General features: G+C 46.9%; 1 protein-coding gene across 1 annotated transcript in view; it reads left to right on the forward strand.

The window, feature by feature from the left end:
* CHAF1A (chromatin assembly factor 1 subunit A) overlaps positions 1-25842 on the forward strand; it is a gene marked incomplete at its 3' end in the record, with an annotated part of 442221 nt that overhangs the window by 306771 nt on the left and 109608 nt on the right. Inside the window, exon 9 of the mRNA XM_082246912.1 lies at positions 16550-16630. Within this exon, the coding sequence (XP_082103038.1) occupies positions 16550-16630 (81 nt within the window). The remainder of the gene's footprint in view (positions 1-16549; positions 16631-25842) is intronic.

Below are 25842 nucleotides of genomic sequence, written 5' to 3' on the forward strand. Positions count from 1 at the left end.
CTGGACCCTGTGGTACCGCCAGAGTGGGGAGGGTGCCTCAACAGTGTTATCACTTTTTTTGTGTGGGTCCTCCTCTTCTCTAATGAAGTCCCTGGAGCACATTTCCCTACATGAACCCCTCTGATGCAGCCGGGCATTCCAGGGTCCCACTATTCACTGACTGCACTGCAGCGGTCCTGGAGTACTTGGTGTCCAAGGTGGGTATGGTTCAGTGCGTGAAACTTTAATGATGCTGGATGTGGCGAATGCTACATCGGAGGCGCCAGTCCCCTTTGGCACCCACAGGCTCTCCAAGGCGGCGAGGGTGTTCCCCTTTCCCACTTAAACAGTGGGGTAGTTGAAAACGCCCCTTTGTGGTCCCTCAGCGTTTTGCTATGCAGTATTCTTATGAGGATTCCTTACTTAAACAGTCCCACCTGTAGTGGATTCATTGGTTTCCAGGTTAAATAAAGCTACCTTAGTTCAGTTTGAGGAGTCCTCAAGCCTAAAAGATACTGCGGATAGCAAGTCTGAGGCTCTGACCCGCCATAGATGTTCACTGTGGCTGGTTCGGCACTTAGGCCGGTATTTACTATTGCCCTGGTATCGCATACTCTGACCGAGTGGGCTAAACATTTACGCCGGGGCCTGGAGGGGGGAACAGCTTCCCCCTGCCTTTGTGGAGCTGGCGGATCAATTGTTTCAGGGGCTACAGTTTGTCTGTGATGCCTCTTTGGTTGCAGCTCCCTTGATATCCAGACTGACTGTCTGTCTCGGCAGTGGTCCTTCAGCGTATTATCTGGCTGAAGTTCTGGTCTGCAGATCAGACTTCTAAAAAGACCTTAGCTGATCTCCCATTTGTGGGGGATTACTTGTTTGGAGCTTCCTTGGATGACATCATCAAGGGTCTCACAGGGGGAAAGAGTTGTCTTCTTCTGGCTTCTATAGGCAAGGAGCCCTGTCATAGACAGGGCACATTCTTCTCGGCTCATAAGACCTTTTTGCCCCTCAGGGTCCCAAGACAAGGGATCGAAGTCCTTCAGATCCTCCACTGTGGGGGATTCCAGGAGGACCTGGTCTGGAAAGTCTTGTGCGGGCTTTTTCAGACCTGCGGTCAAGCCTTCCTCTGCATGAAGGGGCACCTTCCCGCTTATGTGGGGTGGGGGGACGTCTTTGCTGGTTTCCGGATCAGTGGACCTTCCTGGTAAAAGACAAGTGAGTCCACAAAATCATTTGGCCCGGCTACAAGATCGAGTTTTGGTCTTATCCGCCAGAAAGGTTCTTCCAACCTGCACTTGTTCCCAGATTGCTTACGGGGTCTCTTTGGAGTGGTGTAAGTCTTGTTACTTCAAGGGGTGATTGTCCTGGTTCCGACTTTGTAACGTTTTCAGGGGTTTTACTCAAATCTGTTCAGTTCCCAGGAAGGAAGGCAAGGTATGTCCAATCCTTGACCTCAAGGTTCTGAACTTCTTTGTGTGGGTACAGAAGCTCTGAATGGAGTCAATTCGCACGGTAGTGTCGTCTCTACATCAGGGGGATTTTCTCGCTTCTATCGACATCAAGAATGGCTAGCTTTACATTCCTATATGTGGCAGTCATCAGTGCTTCCTCCGCTTTGCCATGGGTGAGTAGCATTACCAGTTTGTGGCATTAGCTTTTGGTCTCGCCTCTGTTCCTCGGGTCTTCACAAAAGTGTTGGCCCCGGTACTAGCTTTGTTGCTTCAGTAGGGGGATTGCAATACTGGAGTACCTGGACTATGATTTTTTGCGAGCGGTGTCTCCGACTGCTCCAATGGACAACGTGGAGATTACTCTGAACTCTGAGGGAGTTCGGTTGGATTCTGAACCTTCAGAAGTCTGCTCTAGTTCCGTCCACAAGACTGGTCTATCTGGGACTGACTCCGGACTGTGCTTCAGACAGTGTTTCTTTCTCTGGGAAATTTTCAGAAACTGCAGGAAGCATTTCAACTTCTGTTGTGCAACAGATCATCCCTCCACGTTTTCATGCGGGTGCTGGGGCTGATGGGGTCTACCTTCGAGGCGGTTTAATTTGCACAGTTCCACTTGAGATCTCTGCAAGAGATCTTGGCTAAATGGGACAAGAATCCTCCGTCTCTAGACCATCTGATCCTGTTGAGCCCGGGTGCGAGGGGGTCCCTGATCTGGTGACTTCGTTCTACGGCACTTCAACAGGAAAAATCCTTTCTTCCCCTGTACTGGACGGTTGTCACCACTGATGCCAGCTTGTCCTAGTGGGGAGGTGTCCTGAGCACAAGTTGTGCTCTAGGGGTCTGGACTCTCGAGAGTCCAGAATGTTGTTCAATGTGCTGGAATTCCGAGCGATCAGACTTTGTCTGGATCGTTGGACAGTTCGCCTTCGGATGTGTCCAGTACGCATTTAATCTGACATTGCCACGGCTGTGGCCTATGTCAATTACCAAGGGGGCATATGTCAATTACCAAGGGGGCAAAAAGTGCTCTGGTGACTCGGAAGGTAGCCGATATTCCAAGCTAGGCAGAACGATTTGTTCCAGCCCTCCCTGGCATACACATTCCAGGGGTGGAAAGTTCTCAGGCGGATTATCTCCTTCAACAGGCTTTGACCAGGTGAAATAGTTGCTTCATCTGGAGGTGTATCATTAGTTGTGGGCCTGTTGGCCTCTCATCTCAACCGGAAAGTACAGAGGTTTGTGGCACTGTCTCAGGATCCTCTAATCGATGCCACAGATGCCTTAGTGGCTTCTTGGAGCCAGTGTTGACTGCTGGTGGTTGAGCAGCGCCTGGCCTTGCGTACCATCAAGGGTTCAGGTTTTCTTTCAACATTCATTGGACACTCATTCCTTGGTGAACACCTTTTTTCAGGGAGTTCGACATTTGGCTCCTCCAGCCATACCTCTGACGTGAGGGGGGGGGGGGGGAGCTGTCCTGCACATGATGCCGTCTGTGTTGGTGTAGTCGGGTCTCTCTCGTCTCCTGCTTTCTTCTGCCTCATGGAGCTTTGCTGAGGCTGGCGCCTGGATGGTACTGGATGGTTTGCTTCCTGCTCCCCTGCACTCTGCCCCTTTTTGCTGTCGGCTGACGGCATTAATACAGACTTCGGTGCTTCTGTGCTCCATGCATGCATCTTATACTTCATAAGCTGCATTACTGGTTTTGGGCTGGACAGTGGTGGGTTTTTGCAGCTGTCTGTCCCCCTTTTTTGTGTGGCCCGTACCTTGGTGCTGCAGCCAGGGAGGTCCCCTGATAGTGGATGCCTCTAACCTATGTGCTCCCGTGCAGTGCAGCATGACGCTGCCATTGTTGACGGGGATGCTGCCATTCCCAGCTTTGGCGGCCATGTTAGTGTAGTCCAGCGGCCATGTTTTGGGTTTCTTATAGAGGATAATGGTGGTACTTTTTTTGTAGTCTGAGTGCGGTGATGTGCTGCGGGGGACTCCAGTGTCGGTGCTTCGTCTTCATTAAAGTGTGGCAGGCTGTTTGGCACTTCCCAGCTGTGAGGTGGTAAATCTCTGGGGGGTATACGATCCTTCCTCTGATTCTGCGCTGATTCTTGTGGTGCTTTAGCGGGGGGTTCCTTTTTGTTTTTTTAGCAAACTATTTTCTGTTCTGCACGTCGTGGTTCCGATTAACCCCTCATTGGCAATAGAGCCTTATGGAGTGTGTATCGCCACCTAACCCTGTCCTGGAAGCTGCGGGACCCTCTGGGTCTGTCTGCCCTGACCGCCATGACTGCAGCCCTGCAGTCACTTGTATCCAAGGTAGATATTGCCCTGAATAGAAGGCATAGCAAGAAGTGACCCCGCCTTCACCTGCTTCCCAGGCCTCCTCAGAGTCTGAGGTGGATTTGGCCGCCAGAAATTTACGGTTCCACAGTCAGTGAACGCTCAAGTTTCCAGGTTAAATAAGGCTACGCTTTTGCTGGTGGAGTATTCTCCATCCTTTAATGATCCTGTGGACAAGAGAGCTGAGGCTCTGGTCCGGTATCTTTTCACGGTGGCTGGTTCCATGTTGAGGCTGGTGTTTGCTATCACCTTGGTATCCCATACCTTAATGGAATGGGCAAAAGTTTTAGGCCAGGATCTGAAAGGGAGTAGACACCTTCTTGAGCTGGTGGATCAATTGATCAAAGGGTTACAGTGCATTTGTGATGCATCTTTGGATGCAGCCCCCTTGGCCGGCAGGATATCTGTGACGGCCGTGATTCTTCGCCGCATGATATGGTTGAAGTACTGGTTGGTACCTAATAAAAAAGGTGCTGACTGATCTACCTTTTGTAGGTGACCGTTAAGTTTGGTGCCTCTATGGAAGAAAACATTAAGGGCCTTGCAGGAGATAGAGTACATTACTTATGCAGGTTGCTATGGGCAAAGAACCTTGTCGTAAACGTGGTCCTTTCTTCTCGGCTCAGAAGCGGCCCTTTCGTTGGTCTGGATGGCAGGAAAAGGGTTGGAGAACCAATCGTAACTTTGCAGGAGGCTCCAAGAGATCCTGGAATGGCAAGTCTAAAGCAGGCACTTCTGGTTCCGCAGACAAGCCTTCCCCAGTCTGATGGGGCGCCCTCACCCGTGTCTGGAGTGAGGGGATGTCTTTGCCTTTTTTCTGAATGAGCAAGGTCCACAGATCAGAACAGATGGGTCCACGAGTTGGTTCGGTTACAAGATCCATTTTTGGTCTTTGCCTCCGGCAAGGTTCTTTCCTTCCAAACTATATCTGTCTCACGATCGGCTACAGGGTCTCTATGGGGCAGGGGGCAGTGCAGGACCTGATAGCACAAGGAGCCATTGTGCCAGTTCCAGAATCGTAACGTTTTCAAGGTTTTTATTTAAATCTGTTTACAGTTCTTGGGTAGGAAGGCAAGGTTTGTCATTTCTTGGTTCTCAAGTCTCTGAGCCACTTTGTGTGGGTTCAGACATTTCAAGTGGAGTCCATCCGCATGGTAGTAGCCTTCCTTAATCATGGGGTTCTTGCTTGTATCCATCTCAAGGAAACTTGCCTTCATATTCCAATATATCTCGGGCATCAGCATTTTCTTTGTTTTGCCGTGGGTGAGAAGCACTAACAATTTGTGGCCTTAAAGCGGAGTTCCGGCCACAAAATCGACCTAATCAATTTTGGGCCATCCGCTTGCTTTTTGTCACCTGAAAAAGAAATGGATAGTTAAAATTTTTTTTTTAGAAAGAATTGCAAAAAAGTTGGGACCGGCGCTACCACTTATAAAACGTGCATGTGCAAAATAGAAAGTGCATATAGTGCTAAAGGTGCACGCAATGAATATAAATATATATATATAAAGTGCTACGTGCTGTTTATGGGCTGTGCCTTATGTACCATACTGTAAACATCATATGTTATGCATATACTTATACAAATAAAGTGCCGAGTGCTGATATTGCCAAAACCCAGTGTAGTGATTAAGAAATCAAACAAAGTATGGTGTCGGTAGGTGATTCACCGAAAACACCGCTGCTTACCACACTCTTTTGGCCGATACCTCGACACTTCTTCGGTCACTAAAATAAAGGATAAGCCTCCATTGCGTAGCATATGTTATGTCCAGACAAACAAACGTAGCATCCACTCACAGTTAGGGAGTTCACTATCAGCTTGGAGAGGTGTTCGCCGGACCGCTTCCGCGTTCCACCGGCTCAAACCACCGTTCCCGGAAGTGACGTATTGACGTACGTGAACCACGCCCTACGCGTTTCGTCATACGACGTCGTATGACGAAACGCGTAGGGCGTGGTTCACGTACGTCAATACGTCACTTCCGGGAACGGTGGTTTGAGCCGGTGGAACGCGGAAGCGGTCCGGCGAACACCTCTCCAAGCTGATAGTGAACTCCCTAACTGTGAGTGGATGCTACGTTTGTTTGTCTGGACATAACATATGCTACGCAATGGAGGCTTATCCTTTATTTTAGTGACCGAAGAAGTGTCGAGGTATCGGCCAAAAGAGTGTGGTAAGCAGCGGTGTTTTCGGTGAATCACCTACCGACACCATACTTTGTTTGATTTCTTAATCACTACACTGGGTTTTGGCAATATCAGCACTCGGCACTTTATTTGTATAAGTATATGCATAACATATGATGTTTACAGTATGGTACACAAGGCACAGCCCATAAACAGCACGTAGCACTTTATATATATATATATATATATATATATATATATATATATATATATTTATATTCATTGGGTGCACCTTTAGCACTATATGCACTTTCTATTTTGCACATGCACGTTTTATAAGTGGTAGCGCCGGTCCCAACTTTTTTGCAATTCTTTCTATTTTACTACCTCAGAAGTAGGTTGGAGGCAGCTTACACCACCTTTTTAAACCTTTTAAGCCTGATTCAGTATACGGAAAACTCCATAGCGCTGGTATACATTCCTTTTTTCAAAATGTTTTTTTTCTTTACTTACCTTGTTATTGAAGAAAAATATACTCCCCTTTCTTCGACTTCCTCCCTCTGCGGCCGCGGCCCGCGCCGTCACTTCCTCTTTGCATTGATTCCTGGGAGCTGAACATCATCGCTCCCAGGAATCTAGGAGAAGAGGACACGGAAGAGGGATGCGCTGGCTTCAGTTGCCCACATCCGAGATGGCAGCGCTGGAGAAGAAATTTTCAAGGTAAGTATTTCTTCTAAAAGGTAAGTGCGACCCGGGACAGTACAAAGGCTATCCATTGTGGAATGTACTAGCCCTGACTGTCCCGGGGGTGTTTTTATTGAAAAATATATTGTGGCCGTAGCTTTAACTTTTGTTCTTGCCTCACCTCAAGTGTTCACAAAGGTTTTGGCCCCAGTGCTGGCCTTGTTGTGGCAGAAGCGGATCGCGGTACTGGGTTACCTAGATCTGCTTCTGCTTTCAGAGTCTCTCTCGGCTCTAGAAGCGGACTTGGACATTAATGTGCGATCTCTACATGAGTTCAGATGGACACTAAATTTTTAAAAATCAGCTTTGACCCCATTCCACCAAGCTGGACTAGTTGGGTCTTGTAACAGAACCTTACCTTTTGACAGAGAATATTTGTGCTTACCTGGTTCATGCGTGTGAAGGATTTCTCAGCAACCATTCGGTTATTTACACTCCCTGCTATCATATCTCTCTTTGCACTGTGAGCCACAGGAAGTGACTCCTTTTTTTTTTTTTAATCAAACAGTTCTTTATTGAACAAAAAAAGTGCAAATAACAGTAACAGGGTAATGCAGTAATCGACAAATAATTAGCCAAGCTATGACCAGAACAACAGGGTATGAGTATCAAAGGACATATTTGCGAGTACATACCCAGAAAAGTAACCCAGACAAGTATCAATGGCATGGAACAACTACACAACAGCGTGAGGCGTGAGGACCGAGGAACACTGTGAATGGCCTGCGGACCAGGGAACTATGTAGGGGAGGGGGACGGGAGACCGGGTCCAATACACGTCTCCGGGGCCTGGGTCCACCTGTCCCATATCTTAGTAAATTTCGTGGGACATCCACGATGACTATATAGAAGTTTCTTATACGGAATAGTGGCATTAACCTCCCTCAGCCAATCATGAAAAGCAGGAGGTCTATCTCGCATCCAACTTCTCGCAATCAGCTTTCGGGCAGAGAACAGGACCTCATGCAGAAAGATAGTGGTATACTTATTCATGCTGGTGTCAGGAAATATACCCAATAGACACGGCTTGGGGACCAGTGAGAGAGGAGAGCCCATGGTGTCATGCAGGAATTTAACTATCTGTGCCCAGTAGCCCTGAACCTCTGGGCAGCTCCACAACAAGTGATAAAAAGTTCCCCGCTCCCGTTTACACATAGGGCAGGTGTCTGAGGTGTCACGTCTGTATTTGGCTGTCAGGATGGGGGTAAGATACGCACGATGAAGGATATATATTTGCGTGAGACGGTCGGACAATTTAGGGGAGGCCAGTTTACAAGTATCCAGGGCGTCGCTCCACTCGTCATCCTCCAGGGCTCCCACATCCTCCTCCCATCTAGCCTTAGGGACATAAGCCAGGACCGTGGACGCCGGCTCGTGCAACATAGTATATAAGATCGAAATGAGGTGACTAGGGTCCGAGCAGCTAACCACTTCCAGCACAGGAACTGGAGGAAGGGCAGGGAGAGGTTGAGGGAATTGTGTCTGGAAAGCGTGTCTCAGTTGAAGATATCTATAATGCATATGGGGGGGAAGATGGAACTTGTTGGAGAGGGACTCAAAGTTCCTAATATTGCCATTTGTGAGGAGATGAGACAAGAATAAGATTCCGTGTCGTACCCACACATGCACATCTGGTATAGTCTGGAACTCAGGAAGGGAGGCATTACACCACAAGGGGGTGTATTCGTGAAGGTCCGGGAGGGCCAGCTTGCTCGAGACCACATCCCACAGCCTCCGATAGTGATACAACATTGAAGTCCTGCTGTCTCTGCTATCTGCCCCCCGTATACCCGAGACTATGAGAGACAGTGGATCTGTGAGTGCATTAGCCCGAGACGGTGCAAGGAGCGCTAGGAATCTTTCCCTATCAGAAGAATTAAAATGGAAAAAATGAGACAGCTGCGCTGCAATATAGTATAAATTAAAATCAGGGAGAGCCATCCCCCCTAGATTGGTAGCATTCTTCAGTTTCCGCCAGGACAATTTGTGCCTGGAGGATCCCCAGACAAACGGTTTAAGGAGAGATTCCAATTGAAGAAAATACCGGAGTGGGAGATATATCGGGGAATGCCACAAGACATAGAGCAGTTTTGGGAGTAACACCATCTTTATCAGATTGATGCGTCCCATGACCCCCAATGGCAGTCTAGCCCAAGTCTGAGTCCGTGTTTTAACCATGGAAAGGAGAGGTAGTAAGTTGTCCGGGACATAATCAGACGCTCTCGTCGTGACTTGAACTCCCAAGTATTTAATGCGGTCCACCCTACACAAGGGGAACTCAAGGCTGTGGGGGACCGACGAGATATCGTCGATGGGCAGGATTTGGGACTTATCCCAGTTAATTTTTAAGCCCGAGAATTGGCCATAGCGGCCAATCAGGGACAACGCTGTATGGAGAGAGGCCTCTGGGTCCGCCAGAAACAGCAGTGTGTCGTCCGCGTACATGCTAATCTTCTCCTCCAAAGGTCCCACGCGAAGGCCGCCTATATCCGGGTGGGTCCTAATAGCAATGGCTAGGGGCTCTGCCACCAGAGCGTATAACAGTGGGGACAACGGACACCCCTGTCGCGTCCCTCTACTAAGAGGGAAAGCAGCAGATGTCCAGCCGTTGGCCAACACCCTGGCCACCGGTGCCTGGTACAGAACCTGCACCCAGCGGACAAAATGCGGGCCAAAGCCAAACCCCTCCAGGCATCTCCAAAGAAACCTCCACTCCACAGAGTCGAAAGCTTTGGCGGTGTCCAAGGACACCACCACTCTGGATCCCACATTATCGTGCGTGGCCTGTAAATTCATAAATAGCCTTCTCAAATTAAAGGAAGTGTTCCTGCCGGGCATGAAGCCCGACTGGTCGGTGTGGATCAGAGAGAGGATGATCTTGTTGACCCGAATGGATAAGAGTTTCGCCAAAATTTTCACGTCAACCTGGAGAAGGGATATAGGTCTGTAGGACTCTGGACGATGCGGATCCTTACCGGGCTTAGGTATTAGAATCACCAGAGCCTCTCTCATGGATGGGGGCAGAGCAGAGGTCTCAAAGATATCTGTAAACAACGCCAACAAGCGTGGGGCCAAGTCTTCAGCGTATGCTGAATAGAATTCTATTGGGAGGCCGTCTAGGCTGGGTGATTTGGCTCTCGAGAATTGCGATATGGCCTCCACGATCTCCTCCACCGTAAGCGGGGCCTCCAAAGACTCTACCTGCTCGGCCGACAACTGGGGGAGTTCTATAGAGGCCAAAAAAGCATTCATTAGAGAATCATCCGCTGGGGCCACAGAAGTGTAAAGATCCCGAAAAAACTCCCTGAACAAATCAGCTACCTGCTTAGGATCAGCGGTCAAAGAACCCTGTGGTGAGCGCAACTTAATCACCACCGGGGGCCTATCTTCGCAATGCACCAGATAAGCCAAGAGCTTACCCGCTCGCTCCCCGTGCTCAAACAGTTTCTGCTTTTGGAAAAATAACTTCCTACGAGCCCTTTCGTATTCCATCTGCGCTACCACCCTAGTCACCAGTTTAAGCTGCGCGGCTCCCTCCGGTGTTGGAGCCGCCTGGAAGGCCTGCTCCGCCGCAGCCAGATTGCGCAGAGCGCCGTTATAGCTCTCCACAGACTCAGCCTTGATCTTGTTGATTGCATGTGTTAAATGGGATCTGACATGTAGCTTAAACGTTTCCCAAACCACTGAAGGGGAAGCAGAATGGTCATTCTCCGCAAAAAACTGTCTCCAGACCGATGACACATCCGCCTCCTCAGGAAGAAGCCCGAGCCAATGTGGGTTAAGCCTCCACGCCGGGGGGGGACGGTCACGGCCATAACTAATCTTCACCCAGTAGGGACAGTGATCCGACAAACCCCGAGCCGAGAAACCAGCGTCCAACAGGCGTGGGAGGAGGGAAGGGGAGACCAGGATAAAATCTATGCGAGACATGGACTGACGAGCAGAGGAGTAACAGGAGTAGGCCAGCTTATCAGGGTATGTAGCTCTCCAGGTGTCAAAAAGGTTAAATTCCGTCAACAGTCTAGCAAATCTAGTCGAGGTGGGTAAGGGAGAGGACGGGGGCACCGTATGAAGTCTGTCCAAACTAGGATTCAGGGTATTATTAAAATCCCCCAACCAGAGTACCGGTATGTGGGGGTTTGACATCATAAAATCCAGGCCCTCCATAAGGATAGTAGAGAAAAATGGGGGGGGCACATAATACGCCATAAGTAGGAAAGGTTCCCCATACAGCAGCACAGAAAGAAACACAAATCTACCCTGAGGGTCTACTAGGGATCCCCGGAGCTCAAAATGTACAGTCTTGGCCACGAGTACAGCCACCCCCCGCGAATGGGAAGTGAACATGGAATGGAACGTCCAGCCAATCCACGGGCGACGGAGTGCCATCTGAAGTCTGCCCTCAAGGTGGGTCTCCACCAGCACCACCACATCTGCACGCTGGCTTTTAAGAGAGGTAAACACTGCCGAGCGTTTAATCCTGTCGCCCAGGCCCCGGACGTTCCATGTTAGAAATTTAAGTTGGGCCATTAATTGTTGGTAGCAGCAAGCTGCGCAGGAGCCCCGGGAGTCCCGTGGGACCCACAGTAATAAGAGTTACCATGCATGTTAGGGGAGTAGCCTCGGTCAGGCACAGAGACAGTTGTTCCATAAAAATTGCAAACAGCCGTAGAAAACTGAACAGGGTAAACAATACACATTCCCACAGATACTGATCAATTGTGAACAATAAAGAAAACAGTACCCCCCACCCCGCCCTGCACCAACCCAAACATGTGCGGGCATTCAAATCCCATATCCAACCACAACAGAACCCGGACCTGTAAAACTTAAGAAAATAAGGACCATAAGAAAAAACCCCCGCACAAAAATGAGGGGAAAAACAGGTCCAGCATCCGGCCCAGGAAAACAACAGCCTGAGCATATACCCCCACCGTCCACACAGACAATGGAGGAGTGGTTGGTGCGCAGCTCTGCCTGACACAGAGCCCACGGGCGAAACTTCGCTGGGTAGCAAAGGCACAATCGTAGGAAAGCTAGAAAACTGGGTAAGGAGTACCAAAAGTAAGGAAAGAGGAAGAAAAAAGAAGAAAGGGGGAGAAAAAAGTAGAGAAAAGGGGAAGAAAAGAGGGGTTTGGTAAGAGAGAAGAAGAAGAAAAGAGGACTAGGGCCCACCGGCCAAAAAACCCCATGGGCAGCAGTAATCAACAACACACATGGAGTCATAGGAGGATAGAAAGGAGAAGGTAGAAAGAGAGTATGATCACCGAGGCGAAAAAGGAGGGGAGAGAGAGACACAGAGATATAAAGGCATACATGTGAGGATATCAAGGCACATAGGAGAACAGCGCGGTCTCCTTCCAGACCAGTGGATGGTTCGTGGACCGGGCAGGATAAAAGTGAGGGAGTTCAAGGCAGCACAGGAGCAGTCATAGTCACCTTCCAGACAAGGGTATTGGATACGCAACCCGGAGAGGGAGCCGCCATGTGAGAGAAATTGCCAATAAGTCGGTCACCAGCGGGTAGCAGAGAAGAGGTAGGGGGGGAGTTCAATTCCGAGCGTCCAAGCGTTCCAGCCACGATATGGCAGCCTCCGGATCATCAAAAAAATGAACTCTGTCTCCCCCCTCCACTCGCAAACGAGCCGGGAACAACATAGCATATTTTATGTTCTTGACACGTAGTCTACGTTTGGCCTCAAGAAAGGTCTTGCGCTTTTTCTGCACTTCGGCCGAAAAGTCGGGGAATATTGCAATCCGTCCATTTCCATAAGGGATATTGCCCTTTTCCCTGGTTATGCGCAAGATGGTGTCTCTATCCCGATAGTTCAACATCTTAGCAATAAAGGTGCGGGGAGGCGCCCCCGGAGGAGGAGGTTTCCCCGATAAACGGTGGGCTCGTTCCACTGTAAATGTGGGGGAGAAGGCCTCGCGCCCATAAGTATCGGTCAGGAGCCGCTCCAGGAAATCCGCCGGGTCTCTGCCCTCTGCCCCTTCCGGGAGACCAATCAGCCTTACATTACACCGCCTCAGTCTATTCTCCATGTCGTCTTGTTTAAGCAAAAGCTGGCTCACCTGGAGCTGGAGATGATCAGAGACATGCTGCAGGGGGGGCAGGGAATCCTCCACTCCGCTGATCCTTTGTTCAGCCTCGCCGACCCGGTCACGCACCTTCTGTAGGTCCTGGCGGATCAGGGAGATGTCAACTTTGATCTCCTCAATTTTGGCCGTGAGGGAGGTCTGGCAGAGCGAGATCGCATCCAGAACACGGACCGTGTCCGCAGTCGCCACGCTACCTCCCGCACCCGCCTCGGCGCCATCTTGGGAAGAGCCATCCTTCTCCTGTCGGCGAAATTTGTCGAGTTTAGCCACAGTGTCCGTGGGTTTCTTCGGCGGCGACATGGTGCCTGAGGTACTAGGGCACAAGGAGGGTGCCGTGAAGCCAAAAGTAAGGTCCGGGATGCAGGATAAATGAGGTTAAAGGATGATCAGCCGGCGGAGCTCTAGTCACTAGCGTCCTACTCCATGCCGCTCCAGGCCACGCCCCAGGAAGTGACTCCTTTATATGGACATTCCATGAAGTCAAGGTATGGCCGGCCTAGAGACGGAATGTCTGCTGATTAACGATGCGCTTTTGTCTACATTATGTTGATTGGGCTGAGGCAGCTTTTGTTAAGTGTGGTAATGTCCTTACCTATTTGTCTGGGTGGATGTTGGGCCATTGTTTAAGTAGTGTCTGATATACTCCCCAGGTGTATAAAAGCCTGTATTCTTGTTTCAATAAACAGTTGTTTTTTTTGACCCTTCAAAGCGTAGCCGCGTCTCGTTCCTGGAGGGGGATTTTACTGCATTATTACCCAGTCGTTCAACAGCTGAACCTGACTCTCCTCTTGGATCTTATGGTTGGGATTGTACTACTCCATTACTACACAGGGACTTGCCGGGAAAAAGGACGTTTCCAACGGCTGATACCCTCTCACCACCTGGGTAGCCGTTACAGGTCTGACACTGGATTCAACGTCGGCCCGAACGTTTCTTCCTCAGGCGAATTTTCTGAAGCTTCAGGATGCGGGTTTGGCTCCTGTTATCCAGCTGTCGGCCGTTGCTCAAGACTTGCATGCAAGTGCTGGGCCTGATGGTTTCCACCTTCGAGGCAGTTCTGTTTGCTCAGTTCCATACCTCTGCAAAAGATCCTGTCCAAATGGAACAAAGATCTGTCACTGGACAATCTGATTCTGTTGAGTTGGCGTTAGAGGGAGTCTGCTTATGGTGACTCCGCTCCCTGACCCTTCCTCTGGGAAAATCCTTTCTTCCCCTGTATTGGACTGTAATCACCACGGATGTCAGTCTCTCCGGGTGGGAAGGGATCTTGTTAGTGTACTCGGCCCAAGGTGTTTGGACTCAAGAGGAATCCTATCAGCCGATCAACATCCTGGAGATTCCGGCAATCGGGCATTGTCTCGATGGACGGATCGTCTGCAGGAATGCCCTGTGAGGATACAATCGAACAATGTATGTGGCATATGTCAATCATCAAGGGTACACGAGGCGTGCCCTGGCAGCTGGGGAAGTGGCTTGTATCTTGAGGTGGGCAGTACTATGTTCCGGCCCTCTGCTGTGCATATTCCAGGGGTAGAGAATTTGCAAGTGGACTATCTCAGTCGGCAGATGTTGGATTCGAGAGAATGGTCTCTTCACCCGGAGGGGTTTCATCAAGAGTGCCTTCGGTAGGGGTCCCCTAATGTAGACCTGTTGGCTTCTTATCTCAACAGGAATGTGCAGAGGGTCGTGTTAGTCTCCGGATCCTCTGGCTGATGAAGCAGACGCCCTGGTGGCACCTTGGAGTCAATATCATCTGTTTTTTCACCTTTCCTCCAATTCGACTTCTGTCGCGACTGCTACGCAGAATCGAGGTAGAGGGGTATTAGTCATTCTGGTGGCCCCTGCCTTGCCGGTCTTGGCATGCAGTCCTGGTAAGGCTGATAGAAGATGTCCCTTGGAAACTTGCTCTCAGGGAAGATCTTCTGTCTCAGGGACCAATCTTCCATCCTGGTTTCCTGGTTTACAGTCACTGGCTTTAATGGCTTGGCTATTGAAAGCCAGGTGCTGAAGGGCAGGGGGCTGTCTGAGTCAGGGATTCCTACACTGTTAAAAGCTAGGAAATCTACTTCCAGGAAGGTTTATCATAGAGCTTGGAAGGCGTACATTACTTGGTGTGCCCTCCTGCGGTGGGATCACTTGTACCTCTGTGGGATCTCAATTTGGTACTGTCGGTGCGTCTTCAAAAGCCTCCCTTAGAAATTTTTCAAGAACTTCCTCTGCTCACTTGTCGCAGAAGGTGGCCTTTTTAGTGGCTATTACTTCTGCACATAGGGTGTCAGAGTTGGCTTCGTTGTCCTGTCGGTCGCCTTACCTTGTGATTTCATAGGGACAAAGTGGTGTTACGACCCTGTCTGGCATTCCTTCCTAAGGTTGTCCCGGGGGTTTCATTTGAATGACGATATTGTGTTACCGTCCTTATGTCCTAAACCAAACATCCTAAGGAAATTGCTTTACATTCCTTGATATGGTCAGAGCGATTTTATTTGTTCCTGGCGGCGACTGAGTCGATACGGAAATCTGATTCTTTTGTTCTTGCGGATGGACATCATAAGGGGCAAACCGCGTCTGCTGCGACCATTTCCAAGTGGATCAGGCAGATGGTGGTGCAGGCCAGTTCTATTGAGGGTCAGGGTTCTCCTTTCCCTGTTAAGGCGCATAATACGAGGATGCTTGTTTCCTCCTGGGCCTTCTGTCATCAGGTGTCAGTGGTTCAGGTGTGCAATGTGGCTACGTGGTCATCTGTACACAAATTCACAATTTTATAAGGTGGATGTACTTGCATCTTTTGCAGGCTGCAGTTGCAGAGGCTTCCGCTTCTTGAGAGTATTTTTTCCTGGGGGTGAGCTCCATTTACCTGGTTGGCTATGTTTAGCTTTGTTGAGAATTCAACGTATTGCTGTGTTTTTCTCCACCCTTCATATGGACACTGCTTTGGGATGCCCCAATGGTCTAGAAGACATGGAGCTGTGTCCGTCAGTGAACGAAAGAGAACTGTTTTTTTGTCTTACTGTAAAGTTTTTATCAGAGGTTCACTGACGGATCCAGCACCCGCCCCTCTGTTGGGTTATGTGTTCTTCTGACACTGCAGGAAATTATGTATACCCCCTGGGACTGCCTCAGGGGTATATTCAAAATTGTTTATGCCTAGTCCTGCTCCTGAAGAGAGCAGCATAATACCCAATGGTCTAAAACAGTGTTTTTCAACTCCGGTTCTCAGGGCACACTAACAGGCCAGGTTTGCAAGAAAACTGAAATACATCACAGGTGATATCATTTGCTGCTCGGTGATTGCAGTATTCTAGTCTGCATCTCCCCAAGGTAATACTTCAAATCTGGCCTGTTAGTGTGCCCTGAGGACCGGAGTTGAAAAACACTGGTCTAAAAGACATGTAGCTGTGTCCGTCAGTGAACCTCAGAAGGATTTTTACGTTAAGACAATCCATTTTTTTTTTTTTTTTAACTAAAAATAAAACCCACATATGGTTGGTGAACGCGTTTGCAAACTGTTATTTTGTTTAAGCCTGTATGCCAGTCTGCTTGACTAGAAAGATCAAGATACGTTTTTTCAAAAGCTTTTTTTTTTTTTTTTTTTTTTGTGGATTTTTCTGTGTCTGCACTGGGATATTCCTTGCAGTTATTTTCCAGCATGCTGACACATTTTTGGGGACACAAGACTGACGATCCCTTTTTTATTTTTGTCATGGCTCTCTAGTCACTGACTCTCTTTGACACTGTTGTAAAATTCCATGGGTTTCTGTGATATTCATAGCTGTACACACATGTATATTATAAATAATCATGTCTTTACTGCAGGCTCTTTTGGACTATGAAGTGGATAGTGATGATGAATGGGAAGAAGATGAACCTGGTGAATCTTTGTCTCATAGTGAAGGTGTAAGTACAGAGTAAAATAAAAATTTTAAAACCTAGGTAGTTTTTATACACTGCTCTTTTAACAATGTTTCAATTGTACAGTACAAGATTTGTAATCCTAAACCATGGGCTTTATGCAGCCTATTATCAGATGCTTTATATTTTTTATTTTATAAACCCCTGAACCAGTTGCCTGTGCAAAATGTAAAGTTGATAAACTATTGAAATTGACAGCAGCGTTGTCTGCAGAAATTTTCAACTTCTACGAATTCAATCCACTATCTTTTTAGTACCTGACATCTGATCTGCCAGAGCGAAGTGTTAAGCCACTGTGCTCTGAAAGTCCAACTTAAGTTCTAGTTCATTTCTTGAACCACTAGCGGTTAGTGGCATGTGCTCTGCAGGACTAAGCCCTGCAGCAGAATTGGTCGTTTTGAGTATTTGCTCTCACGCTTTATAGTTCTAAATAACAATGCTACATAGACAGCACAGTGGAAGGGGTATGCTGTCCTCTTTAGGTGGGGAAAAAAGCTGTTAAGAAATCCCATATAGTTCCTTTCACTTTCAGTAATCTTCACTTTCTTTTGTTCATTGCCTGACACAGCTCCAGAATCTTTTTAACCATTGGGTTATGCTACCCCCTACAGGAGTATGACACTAGGCAGGAAAAAGCTTTACCATGACTATGGGGCAGTCCCAGGGGATATACTCCCACAGGAGTAAGGACCTAATTCCTTGCTAGGATCTCTGGTCCTTGCATTATTTTCCTTTTTTTAATTAAATTTTTTTCTCTATCGTTCATTGACGGACACAGTCCTCTGATCCATATTAGTGGGGTTATACTGCCCCCTACAGGAGTAGGACACTAGGCAGAAAACTTCTGGCTATGCCTTTGGGCAATCCTGGAGGGTACACCCCCCTCTCTTCCTGCATAGGATGTCCGTTTTTTTTTTCTTCCTGCCTATTCAGGAATAAGGACGCTAGTTCCTTGCTGGGATCTTCGGTCCTGGCATAAAAAGTATTTTTTTATATAGATGGTTTTTTAGCCAGCTTTTTCTCCTGACTTTTTTCCTGTGAGATCTACAAGCAACTATGCCGGATCTGGGCGACGGGGCTGGATAATCTAGATCCAGTGGTCACCCCAGCTGGCCAGCGAGCGCGTGCAGACCTTAGCTCCGCTATGGGTCAGTCGCGACATAGTCCCACTGGACGGGGACTGGCCCCACGAGTTAAACGACTCGCAAGGTCGCACACGACGGGGTCTAGGCCTATGTCGCAGCTTCCCTATTTGGCTGACAGCCCCCCCACTTCGGCGGAGAAGGGTCCTGTCAAGAGATGGTGCCTACCTGTGTTCCCGGTACGGTAAGTAAACGCCCCCTCCCTGGCGGTTTCGTGGGCCCCTCTCTGGGATGGTCGGACCCTCACACTCCCGGGTTTCCCTCTATCCTGTTGTGCAACCCCCCTTCCCACGTGGGGGCCTGTTTGGGCCCCCAACACTCTGCTTCGTTGATCAAGGGAATACCGGTCAGGTAGTTCATAAGAATTGTACCAAAAAAGTGTAGCGCTAATAAACAAACAAAAGTGTATATGAATACCACATCAATTATAAAAACATGTGCAGTGACAAAGCAAGAATGAAAGTCCATAAAAGACGAGAGTCCCCGAATGGATAATGGGTGGAAAGCTGTAATCCAAAGACGGAATCCAAATAGATGGTCGAGGCAGGAGGAAAAAACACCCGTGATAGGTAATGAGAGATGGCTGCTTACTAGAATATATGGGCCCCCAAATTAATGGACAGGCCACAAAAGACTTGGTAGAAACTCAGCATAAACTCTTGCCTCCGCATACACAGGGATATGAGCATGGATCCGTAAACCAATTATCAACCTTGACTCCACATGTAGAAGGGTGAAGCGATAAACTCAAATACAGCTCCAGCAGTGTGTGATATCCTACACGTGGGAAGGAAGATTAAAGGAGACCGTAGCGTAATCCAGTAACATATACCAAAGCATTTATTTAAGATCACACTTACATTTTTGTAGACAAATACAGGCAAAACCGCGGCGTCCCGCAGAAATGTAGCAAGCCGGCGTTCTGAGGGGCGTGGTCAGCGTGGTGTCCGGTACATCCCGACCGCTTTCGTCATATGTGACGTCATCCGGGGCGTGGTTACCGGACACCGCCACCACGCCTGTTAAATCCCTTTGTCATCTGATACTTCCGCTTTCCCCACCAATCAATGCTAACTGAGGGCGGAAGTGTCGCAGATGTACCTCAACACATGAGGGCGGATGTTACAACATAATAGCAGGAACTTCTCGTCAGACTGAGACAAGACACGGGAAGTGTCAACATTACTATATCAATGGATAGATGATACACCACCAATAAGTGCAAAAGGAAACAATATTTAAAAATTAGAGAAATAGTGGATCTCATGAGGAATTGGTGTAGGAAGGAGGGGTTTGGGTTCCTGGAGAACTGGGCTGACTTCTCAGTCAGCTACCGGCTCTTTAGTAAGGATGGGCTGCACCTTAATGGGGACGGTACAGCTCTTTTGGGGAGAAAGATGGCCACCAAGTTGGAGGGGCTTTTAAACTAGGAGACGGGGGGGGCTCAGAAGTAGAGTCAGTCAGGAGGGAGCAAAGGACTGAAGGCAGTGGTAGGGTCAGCAGCGACAGTAGGGACTTAACGTCAATTGGTAGGTCTGTGCGGGAAAAGCTCAGACTAAACGGGAATAAGCATAACCGCCAATCACGTTTAACTTCCGTAAAACTAAGAGGGGTATATGCTAATGCCAGGAGCCTAGCTAATAAAATGGATGAGTTGGAAATGTTAGTACATGAGGATGACATAGACCTTGTGTGAATAACGGAGACTTGGTTCGACCCCTCACATGACTGGCTGGCCAATATCCTAGGGTATTCGGTGTACCGGAAGGACAGGGTAGGAAAAAGAGGGGGAGGGGTATGTCTCTATGTCAAGAACAATATAAAGGTGATCGAGAGGAGTGACATTACGGAAGGGATGTGTATGGAGTTAAAATCTGTGTGGGTAGAACTCCATAGGGAAGGAGAAAAGGGAAAAGATCTGTGTGGGTGGAACTCCATAGGGAAGGAGAAAAGGGAAAAGTAATTGTGGGGGTTTGCTATAGGCCACCTAACCAAGGGGAGGAGGTAGAGCTGGAATTTTTAGCACTAGTGGGTAAAGTGGCAAAACTGGGATCAGTCATCATATTGGGGGACTTCAATTATCCTGGCATTGACTGGGAAGAGGGGACTACACACTCACAGAAGGCCCGTCTATTCATGGAAACCTTACAGGATAATTACATGTCTCAGTTGGTGGATTCTCCGACTAGAGAAAAAACAATCCTGTATCTATTGATCACTAATGACCCAGACCTAATCTCGGAGGTAGGAGTCCAGGACAACCTGGGCTCTAGCGATCACAGGATGATCGCATTTAGTATAAATAACAATATAACAAGGCAAGTGGGGAACATAAGAACCCTAAACTTCAGAAGGGCAGACTTTCCAAAATTGTACTCATTGATGGAAAGGGTAAACTGGGACCAAACCCTGGGATCACTGACCACGGAGGAAAAATGGGAATGCTTTAGGACCACATCAAGCAAATGCATCTTGAAGTGCATTCCTATGGGAAATAAATTAAGAGGAGACAAAGCCAAACCTGGCTGGCTAAACCGTAGCGTTAAACTTATTAGGGGAAAAAAATTGGCCTTCAAGAAATATAAAGCAGAGGGCACAGTATTGACTTTCGTGCAATACAAGGAGGCAAATAAGAAAAGTAAACACGAAATCAAGATGGCTAAAATAAACTTTGACAGACAAATAGCGGAGGATAGTAAAAAAAAGCCAAAGAAATTCTTTAAATATATCAAGAGCAAAAAAACTAGGGCAGAGCATATTGCACACATAATTAACGATGGGAGGATGGTTACAGAGGACACTGAAAAAGCAACCGTGCTGAATGCTTTTTTCTCGTCAGTCTTTACACAGGAAAAGGAGGGGTACACTGACCATGACTATATGGTTAGTAGTAATACACAGGACTTGCCACTATGCCTTACAGAGGGTGTAATCAGGGAAAGGCTGGATAAAATTAACACAAATCACCAGACACGGATGGCGTACATCCGAGAGTACTCAAGGAACTCACTAAGGTTATATCTAGACTACTGTTCCTGATCTTTGCTGACAGTATTAGGACAGGAGATGTACCAGGGGATTGGAGGAAAGCCAACATGATTCCGATATTCAAAAAGGGGCAGAGGCATATCCCGGGGAAATTATAGGCCTGTCAGTTTGACATCAATAGTATGTAAACTTCTGGAGGGGATGATAAGGGACTATATCGTAGAGTTTGCTAAAGACAACAACATCATCAGCAGTAATCAGCACGGGTTTACAAATAGGCGTTCTTGTCAAACCAATCTCTTAACATTCTATGAGGAGGTGAGCTGTGAGCTAGATAGGGGCAGACCAGTGGATGTGGTGTACCTGGATTTTGCCAAGGCGTTTGATACAGTTCCCCACAAGCGCTTAATTTATAAAATAAGGTCTGCAGGTATCGACAGCAGGGTTTGCTCTTGGATACGGAACTGGCTAAAAGGGCGTGTCCAAAGGGTGGTAATAAACAGCGCATACTCAGACTGGTCTGAGGTAGTAAGCGGGGTCCCCCAAGGCTCAGTCCTGGGATCAACCTTGTTCAATTTATTCATAAACAGCATTGAGGTCGGGGTCAGTAGTTCGATATCAGTTTTTGCAGATGACACAAAATTGGCCAGGGCAATAACCTCACAGCATGAAGCAGATATCCTACAGAATGTGTGCAGCGCTAAAAAGTATATAAATAAAATGTCCAACATATAAAGTCCAATCAATCAAAGTAGTTGTGAAAAAACTCCAATAAGACAAAAGTAGGTGAAAACTTGTTGTGCAGCAAATGCCAACACCAGTGAAGGTAAATTAGATTGCGCTCACCAAATGGATGGGACCCAGTTACCATATGGTAAAATGGGTCAAACGGGCTTGAGAGTGGATGAAGTATCCTGATAGGATTCACCGGCCACAGTAGAAAGCATATAGATCTCCGATGGATGTACTCAGTCAGAGGCTCCACTTCCACTTGTTGGATGGTAAATCAGAAAAAAACAGGGGGGGACATAGCGTAATATTGCTAAAAACAGGTTTATTTTAAAATAGCTGATAAACTTACAAACATCCGTGAAGGAATAGCGTGTATAATACAAAAAACAGCTGGGCTGACTTAGTCCTCTTTACATGTTTCGGCATAGGTGCCTTTTTCAAAAGATAATGTCAGTCATTACGCTTATCCTATATATAGAGTGTGGATGCTCATTGGTTACACCTAGATGAAATGGGTTGTGGAATGCATAATGGCCGGAAATAGAGCCGGCGTGCGATTCAGGACTCAATATGGGGTACTGCCAGAAGAAAGGAATCGCTTCCAGAGTTAACAGGAAGTGATATCACAAATGTGAGGCTTCCGGAATCGGTGATGCCGCTGCCAAGCCTCGCAATGAAAACGAGGCGAGAGCGCTCCGACGTCCCCTCCGGGACTCGGCGGAAATTACGTCATTGGGACGCAGCGCATCTAGAAACACGGAACAACAGATACTCCACCCCATTTTATGCAAATAGTCAGAGGACGTAGGCAAACAAGGGGGGACAATGAGTTGAATCGCCACCTGCAAACAACGTTCCACTACTAAAAAGGGGTCAGAAAGAGTCATTAATATAAAGCAACTCCAGCCCATTTCTTAACCAGGGAAACCAATGAGAAAGATATAGACGTTCATAACATACCGTGTTATAAATTGCATATATCTTACAAATAGCACAACATATATGCACATGTTTAAATGAACAATAAAAATATGGATAAAAAGGGTGGGATAAATACCCCACACCCACATAAAAGCAAAGTAAAATCAAAAATGAAACAAATATGCAAAGAGTAAGGGGGAAAATGTAACAAGGGAACTTGGAAATGATATACAGTGGGACAGGGCAGATGTTATGCCGTGTTGATAAAGGCATTGATGTCCCACTCTATATTTACATAAACTACTTTTAGTAGTACTGTTCATCACTTTTTGGTCTAGTGATTTGGTGTCAGCAGCTTTTTTCACTTTTCAGTTAGCGCAGTAATTTATTTTTCTTTTTTGTGTTATCCTACAGAATGACCTGGACAAAATAACGGAGTGGGCATAAAACTGTTGCGGTCCGTTTTTTTGATGAAAGTTGAGGTGACCAACCTATCTCCATCTACCATCAGATTTAGATCTAAGAAACTGATGTGTGTGGTACTGCTGGTGCAGTCAAGTTTAATTCCTCTATCATTGATGTTAAGATTAGTCATAAAGGAATCCAGAGAGAACAGTTTATTTATGAGACTGCGACGAAACTGTACTCATCTTGGCGGGTTCCTTATGCAGGCCTCACAATTGTAGACAAAGTTCCTTGATGAAGGCTATCAACCTGACCTTTTGGATAAGAATATTAGGGAAGTTGCGGATATGTATAGATCCGTTTTATTGGCACCAAGTGACAGAGCCAGCCGTGAAAACAAACCTTTTAGAAATTGTTACTTCATTCAGCACACAACATTATGCAATTAAAAAAATTATACAGAAACATTGGGCAGTAATCAAAAATGATAGGATTTTGGGTCCGGCCCTTCCAGAACAAACGAATGTCATTTTTTGGGGAGCCCCATCTTTAAGACATCAAGTGGCTCTCAACGTCATTGAAAAACCTCAGAAACCCCTATTATTCCTGGAATTCAAGGTTTTTTTCCCTTGTAAGAGATGTAACCTCTGCTTCCTTAATTTGTTCAAAGGTAGAAAGATAGAAAAAATTAGATCTCACATCACTGGAAGAGCGTACTTAATTCTTTTATCACTTGTTCTACACCGAATGTTGTCTACATGCTCCAATGCAAGTGTGGCAAACGGTATATTGGTCGCACTTTGCGTACCATGCAAATACGCATGGGGGAGCATGTAGCCAACATTCGTAAGGGTTTCCCAGGCCACAGTGTCTCTAAACATTTTGACATGTGCCATTGTAAGGACCCCCGTAATACCTTGTTTGTTGCTTTTGATCGCTATGTTCCCAACTGGCGAGGAGCTAACATTAAGAGAGAACTGTCCCGTGCTGAAACACGGATTTATATCCTTAAAACATATGTTCCCTATGGGTTAAACGTAGAATGGGATATTGTTTTATTAATAAGTTAATTTATCCATTTATGTTATGCACTTTCTTGGAGACCACTGGTATTTTTATTGTAATATGACTATTAGGTACTATAATCATAGTTTTTATGGATTTATCATTTTAATAACTTTTTAAATAAGTTTTTATGGATTTATTATCTTTAATGTATCTGTCACTGTTGGTTCATTAAGATGACAGGGAGTGTTGCAATGTGCACCTTACATTGTGTTCCTTGCATCCTATTGTTGTAAGGTAACACTTTGCTAGCAATTTCCAATTTAACCGCTAGATGGAGCCTATTTGATATTCTCCAACATTAGAATGAATATCATAGTAACATTCAGTTGCTAATATTTTTATAAATAGCGCTTTATTAGGTATATTTCATGCTCATGAGATCCACTATTTCTCTAATTTTTAAATATTGTTTCCTTTTGCACTTATTGGTGGTGTATCATCTATCCATTGATATAGTAATGTTGACACTTCCCGTGTCTTGTCTCAGTCTGACGAGAAGTTCCTGCTATTATGTTGTAACATCCGCCCTCATGTGTGGAGGTACATCTGCGATACTTCCGCCCTCATTTAGCATTGATTGGTGGGGAAAGCGGAAGTATCAGATGACAAGGGGATTTAACAGGCGTGGTGGCGGTGTCCGGTAACCACGCCCCGGACGACGTCACATATGACGAAACCGGTCGGGCTGTACCGGACACCACGCCCCTCAGAACGCCGGCTTGCTACATTTCCGCGGGACGCCACGGTTTTTACTGTTTTGCCTGAATTTGTCTACAAAAATGTAAGTGTGAGCTTAAATAAATGCTTTGGTATATGTTACTGGATTACGCTATGGTCGCCTTTAATCTTCCTTCCCACGTGTATGATATCACACACTGCTGGAGCTGTATTTGAGTTTATCGCTTCACCCTTCTACATGTGGAGTCAAGGTTGATAATTGGTTTACAGATCCATGCTCATACCCCTGTGTATGCGGAGGCAGAGTTTATGCTGAGTTTCTACCAAGTCTTTTGTGGCCTGTCCATTAATTTGGGGGCCCATATATTCTGGTAAGCATTCTGGGACTCGCGTCTTTTATAGACTTTCGTTCTGGTTTTGTCACTGCACATGTTTTTATAATTGATGTGGTATTCATATACACATTTTTTGTTTATTAGCACTACTCTTTTTTGGTATATATCTTGTTGGATTTCTATAGGTCCAGTGTTTAGCTGCTTTCACTTTGGGACAATATTATCATTTGTTCTTGTTTTACATCTAGCGTAGGGTTTCCCCCCCCTTGATAGAAGTTCATAAGAATTAAAAGGAACTGCTCCAGCACGAGAAATATTGGCGTGAAGCCGAGAGTCTGTGCAACCGATTCAGAGAGGAGATACTCTCTCAGAACTCTGAAAAGGGCTGGAAGCCTGGCAGGTAGGAGTTGAGGCTGCTGAACCAAATACCCCCCTGAGAATCATCACTAAATATGGGGTACAGTGGCAAGAAGTCCGTAGGGTGCTCAATGACCACTGGCATATACTGATTAGAGCAGAGAGGCTAAAAGCAATTGTGGGACCGAAACTCCTGATATGTTGGTACATTCAGTTTCAAAAGAAAACAAGTAGAAACTGGCTGGCTGACTTCCCTGCTCTTAAAGGTATGTGTGCCTGTGGTCATTGTAACATGGGTGGCTATGTTGATAGATCCAATGTCTTTTCAGACTCGAGTGGATCTGTTAACTATGAGATTAGACAGTTCATAAACTGTGCTATTAAACTGTGCTACTACAAGGACCCTATACAACATTGAATGTCCGTGTAAGACTCTTTATGTAGGGAAAATCAAACGTCAGCGGAGAGTGAGATTTGGGGAACATCTAAAAAGCATTAGACTCGAGGTAGAAACTCCCCTGGGTCTACACTTTGTGGAGAAACATGGGGGTTGTCCTAAGGGCTTAAAAAT

Source organism: Pelophylax lessonae (assembly GCF_965119305.1).
Source record: "Pelophylax lessonae genome assembly, chromosome: 1".
Lineage (NCBI taxonomy): Eukaryota > Metazoa > Chordata > Amphibia > Anura > Ranidae > Pelophylax > Pelophylax lessonae.